At 47.2% G+C, this 26718-nt stretch overlaps 1 protein-coding gene across 2 annotated transcripts in view; it reads right to left on the reverse strand.

Moving 5' to 3' along the window:
* Nucleotides 1-2489: 2489 nt before the first annotated feature.
* igsf9a (immunoglobulin superfamily, member 9a) overlaps nt 2490-26718 on the reverse strand; it is a 59317-nt gene continuing 35088 nt past the window's right edge. For both annotated transcript variants that reach the window (XM_076029856.1, XM_076029855.1), the window contains exons 8-21: nt 22074-22219; nt 18123-18265; nt 16440-16580; nt 15928-16047; nt 14186-14336; nt 13841-13952; nt 12124-12314; nt 10835-11055; nt 10356-10440; nt 8190-8354; nt 7731-7767; nt 5319-7412; nt 4952-5025; nt 2490-2755 (exon numbers count right to left, since the gene is read on the reverse strand). In XM_076029856.1, coding sequence (XP_075885971.1) covers nt 2586-2755; nt 4952-5025; nt 5319-7412; nt 7731-7767; nt 8190-8354; nt 10356-10440; nt 10835-11055; nt 12124-12314; nt 13841-13952; nt 14186-14336; nt 15928-16047; nt 16440-16580; nt 18123-18265; nt 22074-22219 — 3850 coding nt within the window. In that variant the 3' untranslated portion in view covers nt 2490-2585. The remainder of the gene's footprint in view (nt 2756-4951; nt 5026-5318; nt 7413-7730; nt 7768-8189; nt 8355-10355; nt 10441-10834; nt 11056-12123; nt 12315-13840; nt 13953-14185; nt 14337-15927; nt 16048-16439; nt 16581-18122; nt 18266-22073; nt 22220-26718) is intronic.

Raw genomic sequence — 26718 nt, forward strand, 5'->3', positions numbered from 1 at the left:
TTGCTGTCCAATCAAGCATACGAGTCACTGTACGCCCTTCGTGTGATTGATCTTTTCCATCTCCGCCGTGCCTCCCTGATCACATTTAGCCGCATCCGTCGAGTCATCCAGAAGCACCTTGTGAGCTCCCGACTCTTCGCTCCTCTCTGAGAGCCGCGCAGCAAGCGCACTCTTCCTCTCTCAGCTTCCCCCACTTCGCCCAGCGCTCGGCCTTCGCTGGAGTCGTCCTGCACGCCGGCGCTCCGCGCTGTCTGCGTCGGCTCTCACCTGCCACCACTCCGCAGTCGCTGATCTCCTTCAGATTACATCGTCTGCGCACAATGTCGTCCACCTGTGCGCTCCCACCTCCTTACTCATAAGTCAGAAAATATTGCAACTAGCATACAGGCACATTGTTTCACACATCTTCCCGTATTTGACGTGAACATAAATAACTTTGCTGCGTGAAAATCCCCGGGGCAACATACTGTATGCGCTTCGGTCGTTCATGGATTGGGAGAACCAAGACGTGCGCAGCAGAAAATGAAAATGTTCTACAGCAGTGGAACATTGATCTCCAGTAAACTGAGCCTCGGCGAGTGAATTTCAATTTTGAGGTTCCGCTACACTGTGGAGTTCTGAGTTAATTATCTGCTTAACTAATGTGCAGGCCTTGGGCCCTTTTCTTCCACCAGTGCTCATGAGAAAAAGAGAGTGTGAGGCCCAGACGTTTCTCTCATGGTGGTGTGCAGCGGGGTGGCCAGTGGCTGGTTCAATCACAGAGGAAACAGAAGAGTCATCCAGAGTGCCAGCGGGTCAGGGTGAGTTGTGTGCTTTATTTTAGTTTTTTTTAATAAGAAGAAAGTCGTCACTACACAGGATTTAGACCAAATATAAAGTAATGAAACTGATGTCGATCAACAAAAATATCAATTCAAACCAGCAACAATAATCTCTTAAAAAAAAAACAGGAGTGCCCAGTGACAAAATACAACTTCCACTTGGGTTTCATAATCCAGTTCTCTCAGTAGCATGAACAAGTTGAGAAATTATCATTCATATCCAACCGTGAGGCAGTGAAACAATGCAATCAATAAGAACTTCATTTGTGCTTACATATATACCTTTGCTAAAACAAGGATCATTCTTAGGTACATTCTTAGGTTGCTTCCATATAAAATAACCTCTATATACAGTTTTTCAATGTATTGAGAAATCCTCATAATTACATCTTTTATACATCATCACTCGGAATGCAGTTTAATATGGATAGGAAAGTGGCATTGTAAGTGTTTTATACAAAAAAAGTTCATCAACAGTTCTGAGATCAAAACGTGCTGTATTGGATTTGAAATTATGATTTGATGCTTTAACTGTTTTTTTTTTCCCTTTCAAAATACTTTTTTTTCCCCCTTTACCATACATATTTACCTTTTTATTCATGAATCTGTTAAAGGTCCAATTTGTATGGTTACAATGGAAAATAATATTTTCTTTCTGAATTTAATAATGATAATAAATTATACCTCTGTGGACCTAAAATAACAAAACGTAATAAAATGCGAAGAATACACAACAACTCCTAACAAGGTCTCAGATTTAAGTGAACAGGATGAACACAACAGAGCAAAAGACAAAATACAACAATCAAATTATGGACGAGTGAAAGTAGGAAGCGTTTCACGCCGACAGCCTCACTCAGGCTGTTTAATCACTCAGCCAGCAGCATTATCAGCGTCTCTGATAGCTCCCTGTGTGAACAACTGTGAGAGTAATCAAGCAGGTGCTGCTGGGAGACAAGAGCCGTCAGTTAGTGGATTGACCCCTGATAAATTAATGCTGACCTCCATTCAATTGTGTGAAATGAAAAAAAGAACCAGACGAGAATAAACTCTGAGTCAGCCAAACATAGACGCAGGTCTTCAGCCATCAACAAGCGTGTAAACAGTCCGCAGAGGAAAAAAAACAGGCCTTCCTCACCCAGTGCATAAAAGAAGTCTCTAACAGGGCTAAATAATCATGTTTACAGGCAGTTTTTGGACTTCACCTCGGCCGTCGGAGCACAGCAGTACGACTTCTTGGACCATTCATGCCCTTGGTATAAGTTGCCATTTCATAAATATGTATTCTGGTCAACTTAGGGGGTGATTGATGACATCCAGAGAGGGATCTGTCCAAGCCTGGCACAGACGCTTGATCAAATCTCTGATTATTTTGTCCCTTGAGTGGCCACTGAGTCATCCCTGAATGATGGATGCGCACCTGATCGCAGTGGCGCGCCCATGAAAACAGAGAGATAGCGACAGGTACACTGTCTCCCAGGAGAATGAGGCCTGTGCCACTGTGTCCTCAAGACTCGAGTTTTGTCTGAGGGACCGTAAGCAAGACCTGTTGAAAACCATTTATTTTTCAATCACTTCTAACAATGCCAAGCAAAAAAGGAAAATCAGATGAGAAGGGTACAGATTCATGTACGTCGGTCTCATTCCAAAGGGGAGACATATATTAAATCCATTGGACAAAGGTTCCCTCTCCACCACCTGATGTGATGTGCGTCAACGCGTGCAAGGACACACTGGGGTGAGATGAGCCCAAGGCTGGTGCTGTCAGAAGAGCACCATGCCTGGTTCTGGCTCAGCAGAGCTGCCGCTATGACTCCCCGGGAGCAACGAGAGCCGAGTGTAATTTTTCAGTGCCTTTGTCTTTGTGGAGCACTGCATGCTGGGGAGGCTCCGGCACCGAGCAGGTTTCAGCAGGTCCAAAGAAGGAAGCAGGCCTGTGGGGGGGTAAAAAAAAAACAACTTGTAAATTCACATTTTTTTGAGTGTCCCCGACATTTTGCAGCCGAGGATTTTCAACGTAGCTGTGCTGCGGTGGCTTTTCGACAACTTCACTGTATATGAAACACAGGCTGTGGGCAGGATATTGCGTTCAACACATGCGCACACAGACTTGCAGGTTGAATCAAATAATGGGAGGGGAAAACAATCTCAGCGTGAGACATTTTAACGATATCTGGGAAATTGGAAAAATCTTTATAAATCCCCATATATGGTTCTGGTTCAATCTGGCTTCTGAAAATAAAGATTTCTTTTATGTCATAACCGTGTGCATTTACAGAAAGAGCTGGTACCAGTTGTACAGGAAGTGGTCATACCGTGCCTTGATTTATCTACCATAGCCAGGGAAAAGACAGCAGGCAAAAAAAAAGAATTGACGGCGCACTTTTTACCATAACACTGCTGTATCTGCAGAGGTTTTTGCCCTAATGATATGCTGCCGCAAAAAAACGGCCACGAATTTTGAACCTGAGTCAGGGGCCTAGAATTGCGATGGGTATCCTGAGCGCAACTTTACAGGTTCATCCACATCCACGTGAGTAAATATGCGTATTGTTGGCTGCGCGCCAATCACGATGTCATTGAAAACAAAACACTAAACTTGTTTTTTTTCTGACCGCTTTCTGGATCGGGCCAATAGTTATTTAGAAATAAAGTCATAAAACATTCACTGCTCTTGTGGTCATAATGGTGTCATTCATTAACAGCAATCTTTTAGTACACGAAGTGCTGAAACACTTAGGCCATATTGCACCACGGCGTAAGGCTAGTACCCGCATCCGCTCAGGGGTTTCATTATCGTTGTCTTGACTTCACAGCGGTTATGGGAGCGGGGATTTCCATTAACATAGCTTGCATGCTGCTCCCTGACCAGTAGGTGCCACCAAATCTTAGACACGTCAGCCTTTATTTTGCATCTTGAAGTGCATAAACACTCAGCATAAATTGACCCCTTGTTTGCTTCACGCAGCTGTTTACCCCCTGAGGCTGCCTGCTCGGAGAGGGAAGGCTGCCTGGGTAACTGTTTGGAAAAGCAAATGTCACTGCCGATTTAAAGTCATTAGCGACTGGCGACTGCTTCACCAATCGGCTCTGCTGGCTCGCATGCCAATGTCGTCCCTAAGCTACCGTCCCTACCCACTTGTGGGCGAATCTGCTACATTTCCAGCCTACCAGCCCTTTCCCCTGTCTCTGTTGTCCTGTGTTTACATTCTTAACCTTCCCCCCTGGGGAGAAAACACTGGGGAGCCCAAATCAACCTTTTTGAAGGTGTTCAGCTGAAGTGTGTCCCCAGTTTTTACACCAAGTATAATTGGGACAAAATATCAGCGACCAGATGTGAGAGCCAGCGGCTTTGTACGGCATCAATTTGAGGGGATTGAGGAGAAGCACTCGAGGCCTGAAAGCACAGAATTTCACACAAAATCTACAATGTTTTATAATGTAAAAAGCATAACACAGAATAGGGTCTGGACAGTTTTTTTTGTGGAATCATTTAAGTATCAACGTGTTCTGAAATATGTTTGTGAGCCAATCCCTCCGCTTGTTGCAAAGATTTGTAAATAGTAATAATCCCATCAATAACCTTGAGGATATGATTGTAAGGAGGTGTTAAATGGGACGGATGGTCTTTTGACCGCTTCCTTCAAGGGCGGCCACAGCCAATCACTTGCCTTCATCTCACCCTGTCCTCTCACAGCAAATAACTTCATGTCCCTTTTCACCGCATCCATTCACCTCCTCCTTGCTCTTCCTCTAGTTCCAACCTCAGCATCCCTCTACCGAAATATTCACTGCCCCTCATCTGCACGTGTCCAAGCCACCTAACATGCGCTGCTGCTGCTGCTCCTCCGACGGACACATTCCTGATCCCATCCATCCTGGTCACTCCAGGATGGGGTGGAATTGTCTGTCTCAATAAAAATGTACCCTTGGTAGAAACAAATAATTGACTTCACAACAATCGTATTGCAATATTGCATTTTGTTTTGGTCTGCCATTGTTCAACATTGATTAATGGTTCTCAGCAGACAAATGTATCTAGTATTTTCTTTTCAGCTATATTTGTACCAAACTGTGAGCTGCATGTAAATAACAAGAGAAAAAAGCAAGGGAAAAAAAACAAGACTTACCATCATCTACTGCAGGACGTGGGCAGAAATCAACAGCATCCCACTCATAATTTTCATCAACCGAGGCCTTTCTCCTGCAGAGGTCACGTAACACCAGTTCGTGTTTAAAGACTAACCATACGCATACACAACTAGCCATTGTCAGACATTCTTTTTGCAAAAAGAAAAACACATTTATTTTTTTCTCCAACTCAGACGTGGAGAAAGAGAGAGGGTAATAAATGAAATTTTACTTTGTTTTTTTTTTTCCAGTAAAACATTGACGGGCAAAATTGTTTTCTGCGATTCACAACAGTGCGATAAGGCATATGAAGAAACAACTCAAAATAAAAAACAGTGTCACCCAATTTGTCTCATTCACTTCTACCTTAGGCTTGGTTCTGCGTGGGGCTCGTCCTCCACGTCCTCCAGGCTTCTCTCCACAGTCTCGGGGGAGCTGCTCAGGACCGGAGAGAGGCGACACAAGGACAGGCGTCCGCCGGCCTGCTCCATGCTCCCTCGGCCACTGCTGGCGTAGCTACTGTAGCTGCCCCTGGAGTCTGGCACTCCCTCCGAGCCTCCTGCCTCCACCTCCAGCACGTCCTGATCGCTGTCGTGTGGCAAACCTGCCGTGGGGACCCCCTCCCTCCCCTCCAGGCAACCTCCGCCCCCACCTGCCACCTCTGGGTGGGCCGTCGGCCACTCTGCCGAGGGCTCGTGATCATGATAGAAAACGTCGTCGTGCATCACTGGTCCTTCCGGACTCCTTTTTGGACTGGAGCGACCCCCAACAGGAGAAATGGACAGAGTGTTTGCGGTAGATCCGGAAGCCCGGGGCTCCGGCGAGGAGGGATCTAGATAGCGAGAGGATGAAAGCGAGCAGTTCTCCTGGCTGAGAGAGCTGATCCACGCGTCGGGAGCCAGGAAATTGGTCTCCTTCCGCCTCCTGGAGTCCAGGCTCTTGCTCCGACGCTTCGAGTCCCAGCTTTGAGGGACGTCTCTCACAAGTTTGGTCTCGCGATACTGAGGGGAGAGCAGGACTTTGAAGGTATCATTGAGCGAGGCCGGGCGGCGGGTCAGGCTCCCGCCGTCGTCCCCACACGGTAACAAGTGTGAGGCGATTCTCTGGTGCAGCATCGGCCTTGGCGGGGGCTGCGTCACGCACGCTTCCAACTCAGGCCCGTCCACGCTCATCTCCACGCAGCCGACATCACCGGTGAGCCCCAAAATGCCCGACTCATCTCCGGAAGAGTCTGACGATGACACTGGAGGCGAACAAACTCTTTCTGCGTACCCGTCGGCGCAGAGCGGTAACCTCGGGACGGTGCCGCGGCTGAGGCTGCTCTGTCTGCGCAAATAGCTTGTGTGCATTTCTAACAGTGTCGGCGGTGGTGAGTGATCGCGGCCCGCGGGTGCTGCCTCTGCCCTTTCATGTTGCTGGAACTCTGAGGAAAGACGTGGGAGTGTTAATCCGCCCATCTGCTCAGACTGGAGCAGGGGTGCGTTCAGGGAGGACGAGGCAGACGGGTGAGCGGCAGCCATGAAAGGGTAGGGACTCTTGGGAGCGGGCGCCCCGGTGCCATCCAGGGCTGGGACCAGGGTTGGGGTTGAGACGTGAGAGTAGGCGTCCCAGTGGACGGGAGGCAGGCCGAGGCTCGCCCTCCCGCCCAGGGTGTGCCTGTACGGTAAGGTGTTGCTCCTGCACTCCCCCGAAAGACCGTAGCCACCGGCCTCCGACCTCTGCCTCCGCACCCCCGCCCCCGCAGGGCTCCTCCTCTCCATAGTGTACTTCCGCAGCTCCCTCTCCAGCTCCTCCCTCTCCTGCGCCAACTTCAGGCAGTGACTCAGGTTCCCGCGCTCGCGCTCGTGCTCCATCTGGAGGACGAGAGCGCTGGAGGTCTTTGACGGCTGACCCGCGCTCGAGCGGATGTGTGGCAGCACGGGAAACGTGAAGGGCACCGCTCGGTTGCCGTTGGACAGCGTCGCCCAGCTGCCACGCGAGCACGCGCTGACGGCGTCAACGTAGGCATGGTAGTTCGCCGGCGGGCGGAGGAGGGGGTACGCCTCCGCCGGGCTGCACGGCGGGAGATCCACTGAGAGCACGAAAGGCAGCGGTTTCCCATCCTCCTCGTCCGAGTAGAGCGACGCCGAGCTCCGATCGGAGGAAGTCCGCTCGGACCTTTGCCGATAATCGTGCACGATTGTGGCGTCGCTGTCGAAGCCCGGGATCGCGAAGCGCCCGTCGGGGCCACGAGAGATCGACTTCATCAGGGAAGGCGCCGGAGAGGACGGCGCGCCGTTGAGGCGGCCTCTGGCAGAGCCGGGTGGATTTTTTTTCAACTGCTGAGTTTTGCCAGAGCCAAAGGAGCGGTCTGTGCGCGAGGGGGAGGACAGGGAGTAGGTGGTGGTGGGATACAGGACGGCGGCTGGGAGAAGGCTTTTCCTTAACATACTGTCTGGACTGCCGGCGCTCGATCTCTTCCTGCGAGGAGAGGAGAGGCGAGACGGGAGTCGGGGAGGGAGGGGAGAATAAGAAAAACATTGAGAGAGCACAGCGGTGTGAGAGGAAGGGAGGGAGAATAAGATTGAGAGGAACAGAGGGGGCGGGAGACACGCAGACAGAGGAGGGACCAAAACAGCAGCAGCGGCGGCAGCAGCGGTGGATGGAGGACGGTGGAGGGAAGGTGGATGTGACACCGAGGAGGGAAAACTGAAGCGCTGGCATTTTCACCACCCCCGGAGTTTGGGGAGGGAAAGGTCAATGGGAGGCGTCTTAATGAAATGATAAAGGGGTACTTACATTGATGGGGAGCAGTTATACATGGCAGGAGGGGACTCTGAAAGGGAAGGGAGAAGCGGGGACGTGAGTCAAAGACAGCGTTTGACTCGCTGAGGGACGCGACCGCACTGACCACCAGGAAGCAAAAACCACAATCAGCCCCATTAAAGGGTGAGGGACGCCCGGGCTTGTCCAAAGTTAATTACACTAACATTTATCAGCCACTAATGAGAAATTAGCCTAATTAGCAGGTAATGTAAATGGCATCAATAATTTTTACAACTGAATGGAGCGGCGGGAGACGAGCGAAACGCCAAAATCCATGCCGTTGGAATGTGATTTATATAATGGATTGGAAGTGCCTTCAATATTTTATTGAATAAATGATGATATTCATGATGCAGTTCATCAAAGTGAGTGTCTTGCAAGAGCCTCCGGAGTGGGAGGTGATCTTTTCTCTTTTCTTCCCCTCCTCTTTACCATTCTCTCTCCGCCGACGTCGCTGGTTCCTCTTGTGGTTGATGAGGCAGGCGGAGCCCAGCAGCAGCGCCAGCGCCAGGCACATGAAGCCCACGCCGCCCAGCACGCCGGCCAGCAGCGAGTCTGGGACGCGCGAGAGGCGGGATGTCTCGTAGCTCTCCATCCCTGTGTGACATCATTACGACAGGTACATTAGAACGTGAAGCCCCGGGCGCGAATCAGACGTCAGACGTGATTGTCGAAAAACACAAAAGGGGATGAAATAATGAGTGGGCGGAAAATAAATGTTGCTCTCCTAAGTAGCAGACGCACTCTCAACGCCACTGTCGAATTCTGTTATGTCGAGGTGTTTAAATAAATAAAAATAACCATTAAAAGGCTTTTTGTCTTAGAATATTGAGACGGAGGTCTCTCGCTCCAAAATGCAGCCTCAAGGGGGGCGCTCCTTGTCCCTCAGCCCAATTAAACAAGGCTTTGTCTCAATTCAGGGTCTGCATCCTTCGAAGGATGCGTATTCCGTCGGAACGCGGGTCCTCCAGAGGACGAACCCAAACCCGCCTCCCTGGTAACCACTCGGGACGGTCTAGCCTTCAGAGTATTTCCTGGTTGCGGCACTGCCGTTCCTTACTTTGTGGTCAACCCCGAAAGTGACGTTTTTATAGCATCGAGCTAATCATCGGTTCTCCATCCAACCATGGCGTTGGTTGTTCAAACCCTTCGGTAAAAATGTCACATTTTATGTGAAATTTGGATACTTTAATACGTCGTGTCTTTGCCAGTAGATGCCGCCATTTCAGCTGACTTCCCAGGATCCCAGGATGCTTTGCAACAGCACGCAAAGCATCCTGGGTTACAGAAGGACGCAAAGGATAGGAGCGGTGCATCCTTTGAATCGGCTAAAAGTAGGGCGCAATTCAAGGGCGCATTTGGAGTCCTTCAACCTTTAGTGAACTGGGACCTGGGAGCCTTCGTGCAGTGCTTTGACGCAACTGGCCCTCAAATGCATGCTTCGAAGGATGCAGACCCTGAATTGAGACACAGCCAGGGTGAATCATTTCATCGTTTTGTTTACATAAAGAGCAGCTCCACCACATCCACAGTAGACCAGAACGTGGATCTGCTCGGGGTTTTATGATTCGATCCCGACGTCAAAGCTGCCACAAGAATGATGTGAAAATCAAGTGGGACATCAGAAAACAGGGACATTCGCTGGATCTGACCAGATGCAATCTGCTGATGACAGCAAAAAGTTTCAAGAGCGTCGCCGAAGTCTTTCTGCAGTTTCTGTTTTAATAGCTGGAGCTAAAGTGATGACACGACCATGACCAAATAACCAGGTTCTATTTCTTCACAATATGCCATCTTTGCATTAGACGCTGCGCAATCTCGCACGCTGGGCATTTCATTTAAATACAGTATAAGGAGCTATTAAAATAAACTCATCTGACGAAATCTAATCTCCCTTTTGATTAAAGGAAAGTTCTGCTTATCGAGACGCGCGATCATCCGGCTACATTTACATAACGCGCAGGTCACAGCTATTGAACGAATTACAAACGCAATTATTATTTTTTTTTTTTTAGATCGCAATCGCAGAAAATGGGCGGCTGCAATCTGATCTTCCTCCAATCTCCCAGGGAATCATTATCGGCACATCCCGAAATTTGATTGTTTTTCTCACGGGTTGCTTTCTTGAAACTGAGATCATGCGCAGATAATTTAAAAAAAAATAACAGCCAGCGATACCATCTTCCAGCTTCTCCTCCTCCTCCTCCTCCTTCTTCTTCGTCTTTTTTCCCCCCCCGTCTTCTCTGTACCATATCTAATGAAATATTAATGTGACATTCACACAAGGATCCGAGTAGACCGACGCAAGTTCCATCACCGGCGCTTTAGAGAAGTTATTAGTGGAGCTATTCCTATCATTCTGGCTTCTAATGGGCAGCGCTCCCCGGAGCCCCGCTCTAATTTTAGTCCGACACTGGGATCAGAGGGAAGGAGGGGAGGAGGAATAAAGAGAAAAAAGAGAGCGCGTGAAGAGAAAAAAAATTAAACGTGAGGGGGTGGGGGTGTTGGAGGGTGTGGGGGGGGTGGAATGGCATGGAAGGCGGGGCCAGGATGTCTGGGGGGAGGGGGGGTGTGCAAGGTTGTTCTGGTCGCACCTACCCGCGGTGGAGACATTGACTGATGGACCGGGCTCGCTCAGCAACTCCCCGCGACGAGATAGCAGCCGCAGCTCGTAGCGGCAGTCCTGACACACACACACACACACACACACACAAACACGCAGTGGGAAGGACAGAGGATGAAACCACACTTTGTCAACACGGGACTGTGCCTGCAATGCTAATGGAGATCATTTGAATTCATGTAGGCCTGTACGGCAGGGGACGGAATAAAAAGGCGGATGAAACGGGGCGAAGGGAAGCGGAGAGGCAGGGCGCCCGGATTGAAAAGAGACAGGAAAGTGACGGCTGCCATGGAGTGTGCATAATTCAGAGTCTGGAGCGGTAGAAAAAAAAAAAAAAAAGAAAAAGAAAAAAACAGTGGCAGAGGTGCGGCCTAGATAGAAATCTCAGAGGCATTCAACAAGCTGCGTGGGACTGATTAGTCTCAGAGGGAGCTGGAGCAGGCGGGCTCGGTACCTTGTGCAGGCCCGGGACCACCACCTCGCTGCTGCTGCCGTCGATGGCCACGTCCACGTCCAGCCACTCCCCTCCGTCCATGCGGGACTGGAGCACCAAGGCCGTGATGGGCGGCTGCTGGGAGTCGGGGAGGGACCAGCGCAGGACGACGCCCGCCGAGCTCGAGTCGGACGAGAGCGACGTCGGGGGGGGCGGCAGCCGGCTTCTCCTGGGTATGAGGTCTGGCGCAGACGGGGGGGGGGAGTCAGCTGATGTTGTGTTTACACACGTCAGGCAAAGAAACACTAAATGTTTCAATACCTAATTTGTTCAGACGCCACGAGATTAATACAAGTTACCTTTGGCCTCTACAATTACAATCACCACTTTGCGCTCAAAGTGGTGGCCACTGGCTCCCACATATTTGTGTGTACAGCAAGCTACTGCTTGGGTAACGTTTGTTACACTTGTTGATTCATGAGGGCAATGCCATCTACTGGGAAAACATTGTACTTTGTACACAGTGTCATCACAATTCCATCAAACTTGGAAGGAGGTATCTATATGTATAGAAGCACTTTTACAAATTAAGTATTTCTGCTTTTTTAAGTTGAAAGTTTTTCTTTTCCTGATGTGTGTATACATTATTTTGGCGGGGTCTGTGTTTTCGGCAGCCACCTGACAAAGTGCACCTCGCGAGGACTGAGCACCTAATAAATGGGTTCAGCATGCGTGAGTTGTAACCATTGTTATTGGAGCTACTCTTGCCTTGGCGTGGTGTCCAGCCAGTCTCGACCTCCCATTTCTGACCTCTGACCCCCGACACCATCCAAGCCAAGCCTGACTGCTGCTCATTGAATGCTTTTGTCTGTGTGGTGGCCATTCTCTGTAAATCCCAGCTGTGCTCGCGGGTGAAATGGGCAGTTTGTATCATATTGAGACCGGCAGGAACAACCAGGGGACGTCCGTTAAAGTCTCCAGTCTGCCCCCATTCTGACGCTTTGAACTTCATCTAGTCACCTTCACCGCGCCTTGTGTGCTCACATGCAGTGAGCTATTTGTGTTTGCACACGGAGGAAGACCTCGTCGAAACACGTCTGGGTGCTGCTGGCCTTGGCCCCTATATTTTTGGACTATTTGTGTTTGCCAGCAATTGAATATTGTACCTACGAAAGTGAAAAGCGTGCCTAAATCAGCACTCGTGGAATACAATTTTGCCCAATCAAAACCGCCTTGTTTGGGACGAAATAATATTCATTCATAATTGGGAGCTGTCTGAAATGCACTAGGAAATGAAAACTCTTTCTGACCCAAAGTCCAAGCGGTGGCAATCTCGCTGAAGGGTCCCGTCCCCATTTCATTCCGCGCCAGGACGCTGAACTGATACTCGGTGCTCGGGGACAAGCCCGCCACCTGCAGGCTGGTGCCGTTGGGCGGGACCACGGGCACGGCGCGCCAGTCGCTCTTCTCTTCATTACCGCTCGGCACAACCCGCTTCACCCTGCAAGAGGGGAAGACAGACGGGGGGCGGAGGGGGAAGAGAAGTGAGAACAAAAGAGCAGGCAAGCAGACTCTGCCAGTCTGGTTTTTATGAAACATGACAGAAAAGTAGGTTTCATTAATCTTTCATGGTTGTCGTCGTCAGCCGCGGATTTCCAAGGCAGGGCTCCTGCTGACAGGATGGCAGCGATTGCACGGCGCAGCTCACAGCTCCAATTAGGGTGATTTCCATGTGCCTAATGGAGCCGCGGTTCGATCCTTCCATTTATAGCAGAGCAAATGATTTGACCCCTCGGCTAAGAAGAATAAAAAGTAGGAGAAAAATCTTGTCCACCCCTTAAAACAGGAAGCACTTTGAAAATAATTAATGGCGGTCGGATAATAAGAGCCCCTTTTTGATGGTGGCGCTGATTTGACGGGCCAAAAAAAACAGGAAGAGCCGGATCACGTCGCCGCGGCGGAGTGGAGATTGAGCAGACAGCGATATTGGGCTTTAATATTCTCTGTACCACAAATTACATCAGATCACAAAGACAGGAGCGGAGGCTACTACTGATCACGGGCTTCACAAATGTACCTTGGCTTGCCAGCCGTCTGAATTGCTGGAGGCGTCTAATTTGCCGGAAGTCACAAGTTACAAGGCCCAGAGGATGAAGATGAACTAACAGCTACTGTTGAAAAGCCACTGGGGAACAACACCCACACTTTCATTTGCAATAGTTCAGACTATAATTGGGGGGGTTGATCTTTTGTTTTTGTTTTTTGTTTTTTTTCATGTTCTTCTCTCTTATGAAAGACCTTCCTGGCAATTACGGTCCTTCTGTGTCAGGCTGTGAGAGAAGCCACGAGCATTGGAGAGCGGATTTTTTTTTTTTTTTTTTCTTCCCCTGACCGTTTTCATTTTGCTTATATTTACTTCCATGCCGCTCCTCCCTGCCGAAGTGACCCACTTCCCTCAGAGGGATTAAGACGGCTAATCTCATCCCACCTCCATCTGATGCTGGCGCTCTCGGGTTACAATGAGATTAGGGCGAGCGATAGGGAGAAGTCGTCCTCGCGGCATCACTTGCATTCTGAAGAAGCTCAAATCCGTTTGTTTAACTGATTGAGTGAGCCTTGCTCTTGACCAGATGACCTGGAACGCTCCAGAGTGATCACTGTAGAGCTGAATTTATTCTGCGTCTGGCACCCTGCCGATTCATTGGCATCCCTTTTTTCAGCTTTTGGTATTGAGGACAAGGCCTTAAATGCACTAGAAACTTGTTTGTTACTTTTCAGCCAATATAAATACAGACAATTTCGCACCTGCAGCTAGTATACCCTTAGTATTACAAAAGGTATGACATGTAGCACCACTCTTTAAAAAAAAAATCCTTTTTTTTTTTTTTTAAATTGTAGCTGCCAAGAAGTGATAACAGATAAATGAATTCCTCTTCGCCAACATCAATAGAGCAATACCAGCACTGTCAATGGCTGCCATGGTTACAGCCCAAGGAAAAAGTGGGAGTTTTTTTTCTGTACACCCACCAAACTGAAAATGTCTGCGCTGATCCTCCATCAAAGCCCGCCTGCCAGGATATGTTTGCCTGCCTCACCCCTGGAGAGATGGACAGGGAGGTGGCCGCGTGGGGACTGGTTCCTGTAATGGAGGCAACAGGAGAGGGGTTGGTGGACGTCGGCCAGCACTGCAACTAAGCTCCCGTTGTGAAAAGTTTGGAGGCCATCTCTTGATGTGCCGCATTTATCCGTCGGAGGCGGATCGGAGGCACGGGCATTGGACCGGCAACACAGGTACAAAAATTCAAGGCACGGGGCGAAGGTGCATTTGAGCGTGGCGAGAACGCGTAACGGCGGTTCACAGCGTTCACACACCCAGGACGAACAGCTGCATCCGGGCCCTCACTGTGGCCACGCGGTTGGCGGCGGTGCACTCCCACCAACCCTGGTGGTCCTTTGTCACAGGCTGCAGTAGCAGGGAGCCGTTGGGCTCGATGGAGTACGACGTGCGGCGCAGCAAGTCGACCTGTCAGAGAGACCAGAACCTGTCAAATCCGAGCAAACGCTCTCCAGATCTGCATGAATAAAAGAGAGGAGCCCGGCTGGATGTGTTCTGATGCCACGCTCACGGCTCTCTATTTACAAAGGGCTTAATCATACCCAAGCTGACATAAATAATTTGCACAGTGACTATTATTCCGTCCTTATTTTTTTTGTTGCCTTTTCATGCAAGATTAGATTTAAGATGTGGCTAATGATTGGATTTACAAATTAATAATGTTAAAAAAAAAAAAAAAAAAAAATCAGAAATGATCATTTCCTTTTCTAAGTCTCAGTGACGGGAAAGCATAAATCCAATCATCTCAGTCTGCTGCAGCGTTCACTGGTGACAGTATTCATCTTCACAAGTTCGACAGTGAACAGACGTCCTCGGCGGCAATGCCGACAGAATTGGTAACAGAGTTACTGCTGCAGAGAGAGACGTGCGTGCTGGGGCGTGCTGTGTCAAATGTGTACGGTACAAGACAAATAGAGGCATATACAGAATGGCTGCCCTGTGCCACTGTGTGCACCAGCTGACACTGATATTGTGCGCTCAGAGAGTTTGTTGTCAAGTTTTTCAAACCCAAGGGAGGAAATCCCAATAAACTCCATAACACAATTCTGTGAGCACACAAATATTGCAATATTTCAAATGGAATATTATTGGGGTATTAAATATCCTTAGTATTGAAAAGCATATGCAGGAACTCAACAGACAGCGACGTTTTTGCACCTCCTAGAGGACTAAAATGTTGTTCGATTTTCATTTTTGAAATACAATTTAATTTGATACAATATCATTTGTGTTTATTCAAGAATCTTGATAGTTGTCATCATCATCATCATCATCATCATCATCATCATCATTTTTAAATTCAAAATTGACGTTTGAATTAATGTGTCATGCAAAAAAATACAAAAAAATCATTGCATTTTATGAAAATGCATAAATTATTTGATGGGAGTTAAATCAACTCATTTTTCTACCAAACAGGAAAACAGTACAGTGCCGGCCGCTTGCAGCACAGCAAATCTTTCACAGCTCTTGCTGGCTTTAAGATCACGCTCTTTCATGTTAAGGCAATTTTCACGTAAATTTGCTCAATGTTTAAAGTCACATTTGAATATTAATATATGCCAATTATGAATGATGTATATATGCATCCATGTAAGGTCAGACTTCAAAGATTAAAGGTTTCTGACATTGAAATAATGCTGCAATTCTTTTCCCCTAATTAATTTATAGCCAGAGACTGCTGAAATACACTGACAGGATGAAAAAGTGTGACTTGTTTTGTTCTAGATGAAAATGTTTTGTTTTTTTCAAACATTTAATTAAAGGCACTAAGAAAAGTGTTGACAAAAATATTTGAATATTTCATATTTCATCTCTCACATTTCTGTGCACGTTGTCTTGATCCCACTCCATGTGAAGTGTTATTTAAATTAAATGGGGTCGGCTTAGGGCAAAACTTACAAAAAAAAAAAATTGGTGTTCTTGAAAATGTCTTGTAGTGAAGTTGTTAAAAGAGGATTGCTTGCACAAATGGAAAAAGCTGTGCTGGGTAATTTACCTTGCTCCAGGTCACTTTAATGGTGGGGTCCTCATCTTTTCCTTGACATGGGATGAGCAGGGTTCTCCCAGCTTCCTGTTTGTACAGCTTCTGAGGCGTGATGCTGAACGATGGGGGGTCCTGTGAATTGCCAAAGCAATTGAGCGGAATCAAGGAGATTGTAGCAGCGCCAACAATGGACTGGAAGACTGGATTGCCGCCACTGTGGACAAGATTATCTTAATAACAAGAGGATTAGCCACACAATTAACTCCCTAATAGTGGAGCCCTTGTGAGCAAGTCTGCGCTGACTCTCATTAATGCCACAGGGCTCACGTGGCGAAGTGAAAAGGTCAGAAAATGTCATTTCTGGTGAGTTTTTAATTCGCTGTGACAGAGCTAATTAGAACACTTGCACAATGGTGTGGACGGTTTAGCAGCAACAGCTTTTGAACTTTCGGGGTGTTAGCGAACAGCAGTCTTCAACTCAAGAGAGGGGCTCTCTGCCCTGGTTGGCCTGTGATAAGACAAACCTGCAGGATCACATTGGTTGGCCCAGAGGAACCCATAGTGCCGTAGCTGTTGTATGGAGTGCACTTGTAGGTGCCAGCTGTATCCTCGTTGACTGCAGCCATGAATAAGGAGCCTTCCGGTGTCAAGATCCATCCTGGGTACTGTTGAAAATGCACAATGGTCACCACACGGTCGGTGCATGTCCTCTTCAAGGAAAGTCAAGTCTGCAAATAGCTGAGAGACTGGAAATCTGGGAAACATTTTAAGGCTACACATGAGCTCATTGAAGGATTTCAGGATAATGTGATTATGTAAAATCCAAATTGCATTGCTCATCAGTTGCAAGATAAAAGCAAAAGTGACGTTCAGCCTAGTTGAGTTGAACGGAGAATACGTTAGAATAAAATAGAGCAGGGGAGTGTGTTCAGTCGGGTGGAGTGAGGTCCAATCAGATAGAGAAGGAGAGTGTGTGGTTGAGTAGAGGAGAGTAGAAGAGTGAGGCAGTGGATTCAGTGGGGTAGAGCAGTGCGGGATGGAATAAGAGACAAATCAAGCAGTTGGAGTGCAGAGTGCAGGTAGAGTAGAGTGGGGTATCGTCTATTCCAGTGGGGACGAGTGAGACAGACTAAAGTGGAGTCGATTAGAATATAGGAGGGCGGTGTGTGGTAGAGCAGAGGAACAGAGTGGACTGGAGTCGAGAAGAGGAGGGCGGGGAGAAGGGAGTGCAGCGGTGACGGCAACAACTTTGAAGCATCTCTGCGTCTCTGTCTGTATCTACAGTACATGGGCAACCTTTGGGATCGTATCGGTCAAAAAAACAAAACAAAAGCCTCTCTTGAACACTTGCATAGAAATAGAAAACACAGACAATTACAACCCAGCATATTTGAGCCCTCTGTCTCCATTCAGAAAACGAGGCTCTTTTGATATTTAACTGCTATTGACCTCCTCGTGAATTAAGCCATAACGAGTATTATGGTGGGCGGAAGGGGAACTTCTGACATCCGTGCCACAATTGGTATAATTGGTGGAATAACAGCCCGGCTCCGTACCGCACTGCAGGATTCCATCACATTTCCTGCGGCGGTCTCATCTATGGACACATCCATCGCTCAACACTCATCGACTCATGTGCTGAGGGAGGTGCGACCACCACAGCATGAGGTTGGAGGACATAACTGGGAAGCTGTTTTGCACGCAAGACTTTTTTTTTTTTTTTTTTTTTTGAAGTACAATCAGAAAGGACACGGATGCATACATTGTTGAAACGAGGAATAGAGGTGTATTACTGCAAGAGCTTTCAGGGATTTATATATTTATTATTGTTCGACGCAGCGGGAATCATTTCTAAAAACCGCTGTCCTCTGCATGGAAAAGGCAGAAGACTAAAGAGGGGCTGATTGTTCGAAAGGCGTTTTGCATGATGAGCCGCTGACAGCTGTCGCTTCAGAGATCCTCGTCCTCTAGTGGTCGTCATCAGTGAGTTCTTGCTCGTTGACAAAGGAATGAAAAGTTTGCAGAAATCAGCAGAAACGTGAGGCAAACGTTTGTGCTGCCTTCCTACTCAATAACACAGAGAGAGTACATGGGTACCAGGCCAGAGAATGGCCCAAGTCATTTTGAAGCCTCCACTCTGAAGTACAAAAACTGCGTTGGTTACTACTGCATTGCTTTAACTCGACAAGGACTTGGCACGTTCTTACCAAGGACAGATCCAGAGGTTCGCCGTCTTTGGTCCAATCCACGTGAAGCAGCGGAGGCCGGGCCGCTACTGGGCAGTTGATCGCGCCTTCCATGCCCATTGGAAGGTATGTTTTTGGAGGCACTTGAAGAGCCAGGGCGGGGTCTGGAAAAGTGAAGTGAAGTCGTTACTTTAGGTGTTCCTGTAATGTCGCGAAACACAGCCACCAAATTGAGAAACTGCCACGATTCAGTTGGTGAGCAGCATTGTCTCAATGCAATTGTTTTTTGGGGGGGGGGGGGGAGTTCTATTTTTTTTGTTTCGTTTCCCCCTATGAGCTTGTGTTCAGCTCAGGGTGCTGTTTATCGTGTTTACAGCTGGCTGAACATGTCGGAGAGGCTTTGTAGGACTATAATTATAAACAACAGTGAAGTGTTCTGCCAAAAAGTGATTTCTGACTGGTAATGATTTAATCCGAGGATTATTTGAAAGCAGGTGCAGCGCATATTGCAAATTTGTTTACAGGAGAGGCAGCTGTCCTGATTCCATGACTGACTTGTAGGTGTGATTCATGCTGTTTAACCGAGGAATAAGCCAGGATAATAAGTATGACCGGTTAAATACTGCAAGGTTTCCATAGGGATGGAAACAATTAAAGACACTCTTGGAAATAAGCATGTTAAAAGTCCGTGGCCAACTTTGATTGTAAAGAAACGGCACAGAATGTGGAACGGCACTGTACTTTTATCCAGCGTCCCACATGTTGGAGAAGGCGTTCCACATTTCCAGCCAGATGTTCTTCTCCAATCTCCCGACTTTCATCCCAAACTGCGTGGAACGCAAACAGCACCCGCGTGGGTTGGCACGGGTGAACCAAAGGCTGCTCGCTCCTGCCTGCCTTTTTTTTTTTCCTTTTTCTTTTTTTTTTTTACGTAAATGACAAGTCAACAGTAAGTGCGACAAGTGTGTCACAATCTGCCGGTAGGCGGAACATGACGGGGACCAAGGTAAATAAACCGGCGCTCCAGGAAAACGCTGAGAGAAACATGTATTAGCCAGTGAGTGCAGCGGGCGGAGGGTGGCTATTTTTATAAAAGCTTATAATTATTGATGATTGTTTTTTTTTTTTTCTTTTTGATTACACATAGGGGAAGTACGATAAAAGCAGTTAATGGGTTCCCAGGGTTTAACCTCAGAAAAGAAGGTTGGTCAAGAATAGAGCTATGATAGAACAAAAAAAACACTCGGTGTGCGTCCACGTAACACTGTGTTCAGTTTCCACTCAGGAATCGGAACATTGGGCGAGCATGAAAAACACTCATCACTGACATATTGCACAAATCATCTACATTAAAAGATAATGAAAAACAATGATTCTATCTGTCTCGTTTCTTGCGATACAAGCTGCTGTGCTATGCGAGTTGATGTGTAGCACTGCTTGCTGAAATCCTTTCCCACATATCTGTCCGTCTTGATAGCTCTTCATCTGCGGGTGTCTGTGAAGCGTGTAACATTAGAAGAAGGGGACTATTTAACAATGACTGGCACTGGACTTCAGATGGGAAGACCTGAGGCCACCAGCCAATGGGAGCTGCCGCCTCTCAGACAAGCCAGTTTTCACCGTGGCATAGAGCAGTGGAGCCACAGTGGGCTGTAGGTGGTTGTAGTGTTTACATGAGCGTCTCTGTGTGATCAAATCCTGTCCAGCATGAGGTATATTGGAGTCTGATTACTCAATACCCCTCAGCAAATTGTTCATTTTAATACCTACTGCTATCTGCCTTTTACCCTCAACAAGCCTATGATTACTTGAGTGTTTTTTGCTGCATATCATATCTGGATTTAAAAAAAGCATCATATTTTTAGGCGACTCAGCGCTGATTTTTTCCCCCTTCAAAGATGCCAGTGCAATTATGAAAATCAGGCGGGCGGTGAAAATTCTTCCTTTAATTTAGACGGTTAACCTTTGTAGAACAAGCTTTGAGGCAACAGAGCAGTGTGTCTTTCCAGACCTGCTCTCATGTCTGTGTAATTTGTCGTCCTCCTATATCTCTTTGCTGATGTAAATTTGTTCACTTTCCTTACATCTGGTAAAGTCTGCAAGTGGCTGGTTGTACCTTAAATCCTGCTTTATATCCGTTAACCCACCTCTGCTTCTCTCCAAAGTCACGGGAAGTTTCTTCCTCCTGCACCAACACTGTGTGTATTTTGATGTTATGCAACTGCAGCAGATTACAATAATCAGAATAATAACAATTAAAGTGCAGTAATGGGCAATGACTCTGTCTCCCCAGGGTTGTCACAGCACTTTGCTATAGTGGGTCACAAGTGTTGATGGAACTGGATCGTTAGCACAATACATAATGGTTTGGAAACACAACGGCAGTGTATTTGAAATAGCTCACAGCATCCTAAAATCATCAGTCGGTAGTTTGCCTTCCAGTGGGTTTTTATTTTGCGGTATGTGAGGCCAGTTGGCCACTGAACTGAGACAGTGGAAGAGAATCGGCGCCTTGCTAATGGCCAACAGCTAAAACTGAAGCACACACACACTTTTGAGTCTTTCAACAACAAAAAAAAGAAAAAGTGATTCTTTTCTTTTTTGAAATTTGTAGTTAGTAGTTTTCTGTCTTTGGTGACAGCAGGGTGATTATGAGACGCAGCAGGTAAGGAGACTGACGCGTATCGAGGATTTGTTCAGAATCAGCGTGGCATCCAGGTACATTTGCACCGCAAAATTTCCCTTTTGTCCCCACAATCCAAGTGCCATTTTAAAATTTGAAATCAAACAAAACAAAAACAGCGTGAGCGTGCCAGCGCGGTGGGCCGCTTTGAACGCAGTGAGCACAAATGCTATGTTAATGCTAAAAATAGTGTAAATAAAATAAAAGCTGGCTGTAGATAGCTCACAAAAACACATTGCAGTTAAGATCCATCCAGTGAGCCAGAGCCTTCTGAACGAGCCAAGGTCTGGTCTCAGTTTTACACAGAACAAACCACAACTTAGTTGTTGTTCAGTTCCATTCGTAGTGCCGAGCGGCCGCACTGAACTGAAGATTTCTGGCCAAAATAGCTGCTGTTGAAGAAGTCAGTGGCTCACGACAGGATAATGTATATATTTAGGTGATAACAAAGTGGAGCTATTGTTGTCAGTGATGCAGACTTAGCACAATATGGAATAATAATGTAACGCTACGAGAAGGTAACTGCATAGCCGGAACTACATTCCAGACAGACCTGCTGGGTGGAGTGATTTCCAAAGGTCACGTTTAGTGCAGCTACTCAAGTCGTTGAAACAGTGCATTTGTTGAGAGGAAGCCGACGTCTTGAGTACGGTGGATTCCATGGTGGAGGGCAGTGATGAGCTCTTCATGGCACTGTCTTTGGTGGAACTATCCCATCCCATACCGACCTACTCAGATGACTCTTGGGATTGTGGCAAATGTTAGAGGACCTGGTGTTGATACACTGTGTATGTGTGAGGCGTTGAATGTGTCTTGTTGCAAGGAACTATAAAATGAAATGAAATTAAGAAGCTTGGGAATTCAGGTTATGCGCTTGGGGGGTGGGGGGGAATACATTTTAAACTTGAGCTGTCTATTGTCAGGAGCCTTTTTGCTCAATCCAACTTTGTATGTGACCAATTGGTAATTTTCCCTCTCTTCCAAACAATGCCAATTTAAGCCCGCCGCCAGTTTCAAGTCAGCATCTCAATGATCTGGACGACAGCCACGAGCCACGCGGCAGCTGAAGGACATCTGAAGGCCGTCGACAGCAAGGGCTCGACTCACAGTCGCGACACATATTACACATTTCACATTTTATGCGAAGCGAACACCCAAACCAGGTGTTCGGATGACAAAACGGATTTGGACTGTTTGCACTTGGTTACTTTGTGTGTTTTTTGCCGATCGGAATACGAAAAACGCATGAAATGACCAAGTGCAAACAGGGCCTTAGACTTAAGACTTACGCATCACTGTGAGGTTTGCAGAGGCTGTGGGCGGAGTCAACAGGCCGTTGGTCGGCGTGCAGGCGTAGTTCCCCGAGTCCTCCGGCGCAACGTTGGAGACGAGTAGAGTTCCGTCCACCATGACCTTCACCCGCAACTTCAGCGACCTTTGGAGAGAGACAGAGAGAGAAAACGAGCAGTCAGAAAGTTGAGCCACGCACCGTGAGATTGAGACAGTTCCCGCATGCCGGACGGAGACGGAGGCGAAGGGAGCACTTATTCAAATTTCAGTCCGTGTAGGAGGCGCTGCTGCCCACTCGCGTAATGCAAGTCTTCCACTCCCCGCGAAAGCAGAGAGAAGAGGCAGAAGACTCTGGCAGGTTTGCATCACCTCACGAACAGGTGGCCAAATGTATTCACGCAGCAACTTAAAAGCCACGCATTTAAGGCAGGTTACTCCACGGGAGCCTCGTTAAGTGTGATGTGCAGATCTCTGTTCCTCATCGCTGCTCCACTTTTTCTTCCCCTCAGACTTAACTTCGCCTCAACCTTTTTGCTACAGGCTTAAAAAAGAAGGATATGCTTAAGAACTTCAAGGGAAGTTTGTGGGGGAAATTCTGTGCAGGAGCGTTTTGCTGCACTCTTCCTCTGCAAGACTTGAAATTACAGCACAGTTTGCTGCCTGAGAGGTCAGACATGACATACATAACACAAAAAGTAAGGATTCCTGTGTTTGGTAGACTGTTTCTTTGTTGTAAAGAATGCTTCTTGCAAATAAATCTTACATTGTTGGAAAGCTTGTTTATTCCCCTTTTAAATGGCGCCATGCTTTGTAAGGAACATGCATTTGTGGTGTGAGTAGCAAAGCTAAGTATCTGGGTTGTGCCCCTGAAAAATTTGATAAATCTTCGCTGCCAAGTCAAACAGCTCACCCTGCCGCTGACTCTTGTTTGGTGGATTAGATGATTCAAATTTAAAGAAACAAAACATGTTGGCACTTTAGTACAATTTAGTCATTCGACAAACGGGAGCCTCAGTGGCGCGTGGAAGAACCATACACAGCCACAACAGCCTGGCATCTCCTCCTCATGCTGGTCACCAGCCTGGTCACACGCTGCTGTGGGATGGATGGCATCCCATTCCTCAACCAACATTTGTCGCAAGTCAGCCAACGTGGTTGTGTGGGTCACTCTGGCAAGAGCAGCACAACCAAGCTGATCCCACAAGTGTTCGATGGGGTTGAGGTGAGGTCAGGACTGCTGGCAGGCCATTCCATCCTCTCCACTCCCAGATTTTGGAGGTGGTCTCTGATAAACCTGGCTCTGTCTGTGGGGGCGAGCGTTGTCATCTTGGAGGATGGAGTTTGGTCCCAGACTGTGTGTGAGACGGGATTGCCACCAGTTGCAGAATCTACTCTCAATACCCCTCTGCATTGAAATGACCTCCAATGATGACAAGCCTTGTTTTTCCAGTGAGGGAGTTGCCAGCCCACACCGTCACCCTGCCTCCACCAGAAGATGTGACTCTGTCGGTGCAGCAATCAGCATAGCGGTCTCCACGTCTTCTCCACACTTTGACCCTACGGCCCAACTGCCATAGGCAGAATCTGGACTCATCACTGTACATAACGTTCCTCTACGTGTTCGGGCACCTGATTGGCAGCACCTGGGGCACCAGAAGCCCAAAAAAAGAGTCAATAGCAACAGCAGAATGAGCTGTTTGACTCGGCAGAGAAGAATAATCCCATTTTTCAGGGAAAAAGATACTCCCAGATACTTTGCTCTGCTGCTCACCCCACAAATGCACATGCCTTACAAGTGTGGCACCATTTAAAAGGGGAATAAACATGCTTTTCCAACGATGTAAGATTTATTTCCAAAAAGCATTCTTACAACAAAGAATGAATCTACCAAACAACAAATTTCCTTGCTTTTTGTGTTGTGTTTATTTCCTTTGCTTCTTCATGCTCAAGGTGCATCTTTGTAAATGTCACAATCAAACATACATGGGGCTTGCAAATAACCCAGAATCCAGACCGCTGCACCCATGCTGTCAGAGCGCCGCCCACTTTGCAAAGCGAGTCTTGGCTGTTTTTTTTTGTTGTTTTTTTTAAGTGTACTTGCTGAGATGGACAGCCACAAACTCCTCAGCACCCTCAGAATGAAACGCTCACTATTAGACAAAACCGCACTGATTCTTTATTGTATTAAGAATATTTCTCTTCCTTTTTCAACATTTAATGCTAGATGTAACCTCTTGAAGTTTTGGCCACCTTTGGTCTGGAATCTTAGAATAAATAATATAAGAATGATAAAGTGAGTAAAAAATAGTCCCACATTACATTCAAAATCGCCTTCAAAATAAACCCTGATCCATCATCCTTTTAAACAGTTTAATCTATTCAGTGCTTATGGGAAACTTTTTTTTACTCAAGTTTTTATGAGTCACCCACCAAAGAGAATTGGGTTTTTGAGTCACTGAGTCTGTCGACCAGCGAGTCCGGAAATCCATTTATATCAGAAAAAGCTACAAAGATCGATCATTTTCAAAGGTGAATCATTGATTTTTTTTTTTTTTCTATCTCAAGTGATTCATTCATTCATTCTGCGAGTGGGCCAAGGCTAGCGAGAGCAACCGAGTGATTACTTCATTCAGAAAATGGGGGCCGGATTACTTTTGACACGACACGGAGGGAAAGCGGGGAGCTGAGTTGAAACTGGAAACCAGAGTTGTTGGTCTTTCCCTCAGAGCTGGTGCAGCCATGAACTTAATGTTAGAGAAGCAGCTGCACAGTGGCCACACGTGGTCTGGCCTCTTCCTTGCAGCTAACTAGCTCGCGGTAGCAGGGGAAAGTCAGTTAAACTGGACCTTTCACGTAACGAAAAGTCCAATTTGCCGACCCTCCTTTTTGCACTTGTTCCAACTGAAGTGATACACACAGGAAAACCAAGAAAGGCCTCATTAACTCGGGTTTCAATAATTGATCCAACGCGGGTGGAATATCACCGGGCAAATTTGCGCAAGGTGCAGTTCGACTCCACAAGACTGCCAGACGAGCGGCTGAAGCGGCAGAAAAGCCACAGGGAAAGTTTTGATATTCCCAAAGAGAGTCTGGCTATTTAAAACTAAGCACAAGTCACAAAAGAGGCTCATTTCCCAGAATAAGCGACGGAAAATCGGATTGACCCACATTTGCTCTTACTCAGCTGTTCGCAGCCTTATACGTTAGCCCGACAAAAAGAAAAGATACACGCACACAGACACACAGACGCACTCCCACACACTTGCACTTAAAAGATTCCTTGCTTAAACTCTCGCCGAATCAAAAAACGGGCCCGCGCATTAACCCGAGTGCTGGCGTAATGAATAATGATACGAACGGCACGGGAACACTCAGCCGGGGAAGCGATGCAAATCGAGCGATCCACCTGCTCAGCCGACCTTCTCCCCGCCACAGATTAGAAGAGTGTTCAATTGTCGGCTGGATGATGTGCTGACTATCATGAACCGCTGCCGGCTCGCTTGGCTCCACTCGCTGCCGCGGTTCAACCTCTCCCCGTCAGAGGAGCTCGTTCACTCACTGCCTCACAGCTCCGGGGCCCATTTCTGTTTTTCTTTTTTTTTTTTCCTTCTTCACCACTGAGCCTCCTGCCTCCTTCATAATTTGGGTATTTATGAGGCATTTGCCGCCTTTCCCCACCACCCCCCGTGCAAAATAGCGACATATTGCAATTTTCCTTAATAAGTCTGCTTTAATGAAGCTTTTCAGTTTTGGCGTCGGCCACGGGGAGAAAGTCACAAATAAATTCGCAGGCACGCTCGTTGTACAATTACCATATAAAATGACTGCCTCGTTACACTCGGCAGACGCAGGACTTCATTAGCATTCATTTTAGGGACGTGCGCCTCCACCTGACGAATGAAAGTCCAGCGCTTCTGCTTCTTTTTTTTCTGTCTTTCCATTAACTGTTGTTGGTTCCGCCATTTGTCTTTCGCAGCAGAGTGTGAGAGGAGCTCTGAGGCCCCAGTGCAAATTGATGCTCCCTAAATTCAACACGACAGTTCATGCGGTGCCCCCTCGACGTTAAAGGCCCATTGATTGAGATTTAGCAACATCTAGTGGTGGGAAACCCTTCTACAGGCGTTTTAAATGTAAATCCTCCCCTCTCTTTTAACTTGATACCACACCATTGTGAACTCGACTGTGATACTGAAGTGAAATCATGTCAATCAAGTCGTGGTTGATATAGCCGCCCCCTTTCAGAACTGGACTGAACTTGTTTTCGCTTCATCTAACTAAAAATAGATGAAGCAAAAAAAAAAAAAAAAAAGTTCACTTAAGAAATTGCAAAAATTTGCATTTTGCACTGCTGGATCTAAAGAAGGTTCTAAGTAGAGCATCAAAATGAAAAAAAAAAAAGAAGAAATGGGAGCAAGAGACCAGAAAATTGTGAGCAGGCAATTTAATGAAAACAACAATCTCACTGAAAACGGTGGATTGAGTGACAGATGGTCTTAAGTTGGGTGCAGGGTCCTCCTGTGTCTTGACGATCTGCCATTCAGATCATGACTTTTTTGTCAAGTGGTCCACAATTTTTGATCAGCTGAGCCTATTTCAGTTAAATTGTTTGTTTTTTTTCCAACAAATTGCCCAACACTCAATTTT

Source organism: Nelusetta ayraudi, unplaced genomic scaffold (genome assembly GCF_046127955.1).
Source record: "Nelusetta ayraudi isolate G7.1 ecotype Tasmania unplaced genomic scaffold, CSIRO-AGI_Nayr_v1 ptg000026l, whole genome shotgun sequence".
Classification (NCBI taxonomy): Eukaryota; Metazoa; Chordata; class Actinopteri; order Tetraodontiformes; family Monacanthidae; genus Nelusetta; species Nelusetta ayraudi.